General features: G+C 33.6%; 1 protein-coding gene across 1 annotated transcript; it reads right to left on the bottom strand.

Annotated features, from left to right (window-relative positions):
• Positions 1-106: 106 nt before the first annotated feature.
• On the bottom strand, positions 107-8,836 carry LOC128188541 (negative elongation factor D-like). Its single transcript, XM_052859647.1, has 16 exons — positions 8,676-8,836; positions 8,016-8,134; positions 7,803-7,912; positions 7,403-7,512; positions 6,513-6,620; positions 6,010-6,162; positions 5,521-5,651; positions 5,180-5,300; positions 4,053-4,119; positions 2,703-2,815; positions 2,095-2,231; positions 1,709-1,823; positions 1,353-1,448; positions 1,051-1,191; positions 778-907; positions 107-488 (listed from the first exon to the last, which is right to left on the bottom strand). The coding sequence occupies exons 1-16, from the start codon at positions 8,733-8,735 to the stop codon at positions 472-474; spliced, it is 1,728 nt and encodes a 575-aa protein (XP_052715607.1). The 5' UTR covers positions 8,736-8,836; the 3' UTR covers positions 107-471.
• Positions 8,837-9,022: the final 186 nt, after the last annotated feature.

Genomic DNA, 9,022 nt, shown 5'->3' on the forward strand with positions numbered 1-9,022 from the left:
ATGACAATACTACATCCATTCATTACATTGCAGTTATAGAAAAATTAATTACAGCTGTTCAAAGCTTTCAATACTTCTTGGAAGTAAAGAAAGAGAGAAAAAAAACTTTGCTGCATTTATTCCATGCAATAATCATAAATTCAATTACACGTAAATTACACATAAGCATATGTACATGTATGTGTAACTAATATTGTATTTGAACATTTCACAATTTAAAACAAGTCAATATATGAATATCTAACAGCTCAGCCAATCCTTTCCGAATGTACACAACATTGCCTTGGCAGGGAATCTTTATGGCTTGCACATTGAATGCTCTATTACTCAGCATTCAAACTATGAAAGTTTATGTATTCCAGACAGTGTGTCATGGGTTCCCTTTAGTGGAACTGGTGCAAGGGCCCAGGAGAAAGTTCTGTCGTTTACCAGACTCAATGTAAATCAGACTTCATGACACTGATGGGAGTCTCATGCCTTGCAATGCACTGAAAAGAAAAATCATACAATCTAAAGAAATAAAATTATTAAAAGTGGTTTCTCTGAAATCAATTTTAAAACATACACTGTACTGTAATGAACAAATAAAATCATAATTGAATTGTGTAAACATTAAAAAAATTATCTATGTACAAACATTTCTCCTAAAAGTATTTTAATATGCCATGTACATGTAACTCACCTTCCCCTCCCTGTATGTATACATGTATGTACATGTAAATGATATATAATGCCATTTACATTTTTAATACGGGTACAACTGTATGAAACACTTACATATAAACTCTGAGACAGGGTCACTTCCATCATCCGATCGTATTGAATCTGTGATATCTTTACACTCGATCAAGGGAAGAAACAGCTGCCCAAACTCTGGAGTGTAAGGAGGGGCGATGATATCAAGAACCTGCATAGATAATCAATAAAAGGCTTGTACAGTAATTAAGTTTCTCGCTGAACTGAAAAAAGCCCTAATAATATACAAAATGTCCCTCCTTTTAACTTCAGAAACAAATAAATATTCAGAATGCAAATCTTGAACTTGAATACCTCAGTAACAAAATGTCTGATGAGTGAAATATCTGTGTCCTGTTTGTCCAGACAGTTTTTGATGTAAGTCACAACAGGGATAACAAAGCCTCTGCTGAACAGATGCACCATCCGATCAAGGACTGACTTTTTAAGCTCCAGCTGCAATGTTTAATGTTTAAATTGAGATAAATACCTGAAAATAATTTTTTCAGCATATTTAACATTCAATGAAGTATGGCATAGATTATCCGATTTGAACTCCAGTTTGTTTCCTTTTCGTTAGAGAAAAATATGCATCTAATAAAACATAGTAACATTACCCTGAAGAGGACCTCTAAGTCCTCAAAGGATGATTCAAACACCCTGATGAAAAGATCTAAAGCTTGCTGGTGAAGCAGAACATGGTTTGTAACAATCTGTGAAAGAACAAAATTATCAACAGTTATCAAGGTTTAGTTCATTAAATAAACAGATAAATCACCTGGATAAAAGTATTGACCACACATTGGCAGACAATAAAGGAATATCTTAAAAAGCAAGACTCATTATTTCAAAATTTCTGCTATCAAGTTCTCTGAAAGTCACATCATGAAGGCATGTACATATTACTGGTACACATACATGTAATTAAAAGGTCAATGCTGTAAATATTTGTACTACTATACATGAAACCTACTTCATCAATGAGAACCAAGTGTAATGGAGTGTGGTCAGTGTTCAGTTTGAAATAGCTCGCATCAGACACAGTGTAATCCACCCATCTCAACACTCCATAGGCAATCACAGGAAATCTGTGAAGTCGGGAGAAAAAATAATATTAAGATAAGCTCATTCTATGTAATGTAAGTTTTTTAAAACACGCTAATTAGGAAATCACTGCAGGACTTATATTTTTTTTCTTTTTACTCAGGGAAGGGCAAGTTACATGTACAAGTACTCTGTTTTTCTGTCCTATAAATTTTTTTGGAGGGGGGGGGGTGTTAAAAAACTGGATTAATAGATTATCAATATCTGTTCAGTAACAGAGTAAATGATAAAGTCATGCTTGAGGATTCTGCCTACTTGATGTTGAGGAAGAGAGTGTTGATGTCTGAGATGAGCTCCGATGAACTTTTGTTCTCGGCACATAATGACTGCACTCGCTCCAGGGCCTGAGTTGTGGGCTTAAGCTCATCCTTGTTTATACTCTTCCTTTGACCCTTTAATAAAAATAAAATTTCACATATTATCTTCAATTAACTGCCATCATTGAACTGAAGTTATTGAGATAAATACTGTATACAGGGTTATTTTTTGCTCATGTAATTTTTGCCTTTCTGCATTTGTAAACAGTTCTGCCACGTCTTGAATTCGCCTAGACACAGTTGTGTTTAAAGAGAGATAATTTGAGACATTGGTGTTTGCCCAGTCTTAGATTTGATCGCTGACAATGAGGGCAAAAGGGGCCAAAATAAAACAGGGGCAAATACTTTCCTGTATACAGTACAGAGGTATTTTTATCTCTGTGATAACAGTTAGATCATTTTACCTACTGCTGCATGTACATGTACCATCACTATATTACATAAATATACAAGTCACATTTAAAGGTAAAATATAAAATTTTATGGTGAGTGGATGCAATATTCACTTTTTATTAGATTGTGTAATTATCTCCACCTCAGACTTACCTTTTTGAACACCTCAGTGACACTGGCTGCGTAGGACAGGACAAAAATATACTTGGGTTTGTGGTCAGGATTCACTCTGGATGAAGGCTTGAACAGGGCATCAATCAGTAGCTCTGTAAAATAACAGAAAGTTATGTTATGTCTGCAGAAAGTGCAGATCAAAACAGGTGACAGAACAGAAGTTCACTAATTACAGCACACATGTAAATTCTGTCAATTTAATTACCGTACATGTTCCCATGTGTACTGTAAAATATACTGGTACTTCTACTAATAAGATTAAGGATAAAATCTTTTGCCATATGATATAAAAACAATTTTGCTCCATTTAAGTCAGTTTTTAAAGCATCTACCTGTTCTGTAAAATCCTCATCCCGAATTAAAATAACCACAAACCTAAAAAGCATCACTCTACAGAACATGTTCTGTGACTTTCCATTTCAATATTAAATTCACAAGTTTTGAAATATTGGCATAAAATGGACAACTTAACCCCCCCCCCCCAACAAAAAAAAAAAAAAAAAATTCAAAAAAATTGAAAACCAGTTACACAGAACCAAATTATACACTTTTTCTGCTACTGATCTTGAGCTTGCCATATAACGCACCTTTAGATCATATGCAATTTTAGAATTAAGATGAAACTTGCAATGGTTTTTCTTGCAAAGATTTGCAATAGATGAATAGTCAGAAGGCAGATGGACTTAATGATTCTTATTGGCTGCAGGTCTGTAACTCCTGGTCTGAAAAAAAATTGGATAGACGACCTGGAAGCTACAGTTTCTTACTTGTAAAAAAGTTGCAAATTACAGCGCACAAAATGTTCTGCTAGTTTTGGTCTGATTAACTTTATTTCCCCTCAATTTCTGTGGAAATGTTTCGTGCCATTAAATTCTTCAGACAATTTACAACTGATGTCATTACTTTACTTGCCTCTGATATTCTATTAAATACCATAACCATCCCCATAAAGTGAAGTGGTGCAGTTTGTTTACATGTAAAAATGGAAATCTCAAATTCGACGTGAATTTATCATACTTCATTTTTCTGAGGTAGGCTAGCTTGTTTGAAAGTCTAATGCAAGTAAAGTGACAATATCAGTAGTAAATTGCTTGAAGAATTAAATAGTACTAATTTTTTCCACAGAATTTGTGTGGAAATAAGGTTAGTCAGTCCAAAACTAGCACAAGTTTTTAAGCACCATAAATTGCAACTTTTTTACCCGTAGCGTCAATCCAAATTTTTCCAGACTGGGAGCTACAGACCAGCAGCTAGATTCTTATACAACCCCCAACCCCCTTTGACATCATTTGCAAAAGGTTTGTTAATTCTATTTCTAAAAGCAGTTACCTAAAAATGCTGGAACTCTGATAAGATCCACAGGAGGTGGGTTCATCTCCATGTACATCTTGTACAGCTAGAAAAGAGAAAAGAAGAAAATGTTTCCATGTTCATTATTACGTCATCATTTAATTACGGTACTGCAAAAATTAATACATAATTCTACTGTATTCCTAAATCCACACAATACTGGAACATCATTTATTAAAGCTATACACGCTATAATTTGCGTCAATTTTGAATAAAGGGGAAAATGTATGTGTTTGATTACTAATAAAAGTTACCTTTATTCTGTTAATTATAATGCTCAATTCGATCACGTAACAAATATATCAAATATTAAACAATAAAAAATATTTATTTTCCTGCCAGGAAAGTAATGCCTCCTCGTGAATATCAATCTATCACGTGATATCGACAGCTAAATTTAGCCTATCATACCAAAACTGGTGAAGGGTCAACATCTTCATAATTGTGATAGTTTCACAAAGGAAAGGATATTTTCAGTAAAGCATAAATTTGTCCGATATACGAGTACAAACAAAAGAAAAAAATACAAGCCTGTGAGTAGATATGAATACTTCCTTTAAAAAAATGACGTAGACCTGTGTTTTTCCCCTATGTGCTATTTATAGATCCTATAAGTGTTAATGCAGAAGTAAGGGTATCGTGAATGACAAGCGTATTTTACTCATTATACATGTATGTATTTCAATTTAACAACTGTTAAGCAATTAAAAAATCAAGTTGGATATTTAATTAGGCAAACAATAACGACCACCTAGTTCTCCGCGGGCATGCGCAATCAGGTCGGTTTGCTCTTCCTTCATCAATATTCATGAAAATGTATATTTTCCTGGCAGGAAAATAAACAATTAAAAATCTATATCTTTGTAACGAGATGGAATTCACCCTTGTAATTTACAGATTAAGGATAACTTTTATAAGTAGACAAACACATGCGTTTTCACTGTCATTCAAAATTGACGCAAATTATAGCGTGTATAGCTTTAAGTTTAATCCTACATTGTATACAAAATTATTTATTATATTTATTATATATTTGTACAATTTTGTATCATGCTATGAAGCAGTAGACAGAAGATCATTCTACTCTGTAGATAGACATAACTTACAATAGTGATGTCTGCTGGATTGAGGGCATTCTTGGACAGCATGGAGGAGAGTGCCTGACAGGCACGGGGGTAGGCTGCTGCCCCACTGAGGGCTAGGGTAATGGGGGTAACATCCATCTCCCTGGAAGTCAAACAACATAATCAAATACCTCTCAAAGACCATAAGTATCCCCAAACCATAATTTTGCTTGTGATTCAGAAATCCTGAATCATTTTTTACAACTCTCATTTAATCTTATTCCTGTTGAATGATAAGTCATTTTTAGTTTAAACTCTAAATTTTTCTATATTTTGCAAAATACTGTACAATGAAAACTCTGTCCACTGGAGTGTGTACTGACCTGGCTTGAGCACTTTTCTGTAGCTCCTGGCACAGTCTCCTGATATTGGATCCCCCCTTCGTCTCCTGAGCCAGTATGTGCATCAGGACCTGACTGTACAGGTAAGTGTGCTCCCCGTGACAAACCATTTTCTGAAATTAACAATATCATTCATGAATGAGTAAAGTTTCCATATCAAATGGACTAATAAGTTACATACATACATGTAATTAGAGGTACTTGTCAAGTCATAAAAGATTACATGCATTTGTAGAACGGGTAAATACAAACACTTTTTTGATAGATTAATTTTTGCTCACTTATACACTACAGGTAGATGTACCGGTACACCAAATCCTCAAGTTTAATTACCCAATTGTTTTTCACACTATCTTTTTAAAATAAGTTCTGTTGATGAATATTCAAACGGTATTTTTTTTTTGAAATTGCACAGACTGCAGAAAAAAAAACCCATATAAGCTATAAACTGTAATGTATGATAAGGCTCACTGTAAATTCTGGGAGATTTTTAGTAATGATTTCCTCTCCTCCCTCTAACATTCCTGTGATGGAGGTTCTCAGAACTCGTGAGAATACCTCGATTTGGTGACAAGCTGTGGAGACGGAGGTTATCTCCCCTTGGTAACCAGCATCAGATATCAACTGCAGAAGATAAACAATGATACTGCCAATCTTTTATCTTGAATCCATGTACATGTACAGTACATTTATATCATTTTTAAAGCTCATTTTATTCTAAATGCCAATTATGCTGGTGTTACACTTAAATTTCCACTTACATCAGAAATTATAAATAATGAAAGCAACAGAAGGCAGCTTTAAAAAAAAAATATGTTCGATTGTAATCTCCCTCCTCTGACAGCTAGTGCTTAAACATAAGCTTGATAAGCACAATTTTTTCTTCTTTTGTAGATGTTGGACCAAAAATAATTTCTAACCTAAAATTGTATCTAAGGAGAAAATGTTACATGTATAAGAAGAATGCTATTTACCTTGACAGTAAAGTTAAGCATTAGACAGTCGGGATACTCCTCAGCCAGCTTATAGAACAGCTCTCTCCAGGTGGGAAACTCAATCATTTCAGCTAGCCAGGATGGTGTCTAAGAGGATCAGGACAAAAACAATTGAACTTAAGGTGAAATAACACACCTGGAAAAAGTCACTCAAATTAACAGTAAGTTATTTGATTAGGAAAGATATAATGATAATGTACATATGTCAAATAAGCGAAAAATTTGCAGTTTGGGGATAAAAAATGAATATCTAAAATATTCAATTCAGTAAGTTAAAACAAAAGCCCCTGTGGGATTCGAACTCAGGACGTATGAATCACAACCCCAACGCCCTATCCACTCGGCTATGTACTAAGGTACATGTTGTCGACAAAATCCTTTTAATACTACACAATGTCGTTTCGATCAGAGCTAGGTCAGCCATTTAATGATGATGTGTTATTCCACCTTAAAGTGACACCTGACTGTTGTTCATCTTTGTCACTTTTTTTATGCAAACATGTTCATGTTTATCAGTATTTTAAGTTTAAAAGCAGAGCAAACAAGTCTGACAAGATGCAGACCTCAATTTTACTTTTATTTCTATACTCTGATTATTGGTCATATCAGAATTTTTCTTCTCACTTAATTCCATACTATGAATGCCAGAGTGATGGCAACAATAAGAAAATGGAAATAAATGTGAACTCTGATTTTAGGCAGACTAAAAAGCATTATGATACTATCTTCAAGATCCTAAGGAGTTGCACTAGTACACTGAACAATCATGTACTCATTTTATCTTCAGTTCTAGCATTCATAAACTGCACTTTACTTTTGTATCTTAATAATCAGTAATGGTTTCCCTTTTCTTTTTAAATGATCCCTACCTCTCCTTCGTCTGTAAAAATGGAGTCAGCCTTTTTGGGGTCAAAGTGCTTCATAATCATTGACTTTAAGTGATTCTCTACCATCTCCTGTACTATCTTAATGTCCACACCTGGAACAAACATTCATACAGAAGCAATGCATATGCTAATCAACATACCATTCATTGAAATATACCGGTGATACCATGTGTATTGATATCTTTTTAATCCCGGTCTTAGATTTTGATGTGCACTACAAAATTTTATGCATGCATCATTAATCCATTTAGTCAATCAATTCATGCATAAGAATAAGAATTGAATTTTAGAAGTATAAATTGTTTAGTTACTTTATAGATACAAGTCCATGTATAAGGAAAATCTGGAAAAGCTAGGTTATTTACACAGGCTTTGACATTACCTGCTTGGATGAGCCACTCTGCCAGGAGATTTACAGTCTGGGCTACTGCTGTGTAGTTATCTGACAACATCTCCACAACTTTCTCTGGAGATCCACCGGCTTGCAGAAATCTAGAGAAACATAAATGAATATCCATGTTTGGTTAAGATATCATTTCAAATAATCATGATTAACAGAAACAAATAAATTGATCACAGTTAACAGCTTTGTTACCTTTTCAGTGTGCTGAACACTCCTGGCTCCATGATGTAATCCTTAGAGGAGAACAGGTCCACACATTCCTGTTGGGCAGCCATTTTTTCTTCTTCATCTTCGTCATCCTCATCTGGTGACTATAATAGTTTATATTTTTTTCATTTAATCTGTTTCACATTAAGAGGTAGGATATCCAGATTTTTATATATTTTATCAAACTTCAATCTAATCAAAATTAGAACTTCCATCTGCTCCCCGGTTTTCGATATGTCACATGGAAGATTTTAATTAGATTGATCAAACTTAGGATATTTTTCATTTATGGGCGTATGTTTTTTTCAATGTGTTTTTCATATGATGACAAAATTTATGCATCAATGCTGTGTGTGTGTGTGTGTGTGTTCACTTTTATCATGTACATTGTTTATGAAGCAAATAAAGCTTTCTCTACAAGGATTCAATATGATATTACTATAATTCGAGAGATTCCCTTTGTTTCCATTTACTAAGCTAATTTACAAATCAAATAAAATTTTCATATCACAATTTTTTTCTCAAAATTTTCTGATGTCAATGAAAATGCGCAGTTCTATATATTTTTCATCTGCTCATAGAATATCAATATGAGAAATTGATTATGGCAAATTAATTTCTAAAACTCATTGAATTAACACTTACATCGCCCACATCGTGCCTGCCTTCCCACATATTTTCTTCATCATCTTCAAAGTCGTCCATCTCTCTCGAATTATATATCTATAATTCAACTTTTTATGTTATTTAAAATTCTAAATTCTTTATTTTTATTTTGTATTGAAAGCTGCCATCTTGAAAGTTTGTTAAATTGTTCGTAAAATGTTAAAATAAAACCCTCTCAATTTTATATTTTTAGATATTTATATATCTGTATATTACCTACAAATAATCTATAGATCATTTTAAAATCATCACTTCTGTACTGATAATATTATTCCGATTTGTAGATTTCTACAAGAGTAAAGAATCTAATCGAATTATTCTGGTAT

The sequence above is a fragment of the Crassostrea angulata genome, chromosome 6, assembly GCF_025612915.1.
Source record: "Crassostrea angulata isolate pt1a10 chromosome 6, ASM2561291v2, whole genome shotgun sequence".
Classification (NCBI taxonomy): domain Eukaryota; kingdom Metazoa; phylum Mollusca; class Bivalvia; order Ostreida; family Ostreidae; genus Magallana; species Magallana angulata.

Bases quoted from the DNA above. Each gene is read 5' to 3' on its own strand.
- LOC128188541 (XM_052859647.1), bottom strand. From the start codon at position 8,735: ATGGACGACTTTGAAGATGATGAAGAAAATATGTGGGAAGGCAGGCAC. The intron at 8,135-8,675 runs GTAAGTGTTAAT...AAACTATTATAG, and splicing joins GCAGGCACGATGTGGGCGAT to TCACCAGATGAGGATGACGA. The intron at 5,301-5,520 runs GTCAGTACACAC...TTTGACTTCCAG, and splicing joins CAGAAAAGTGCTCAAGCCAG to GGAGATGGATGTTACCCCCA.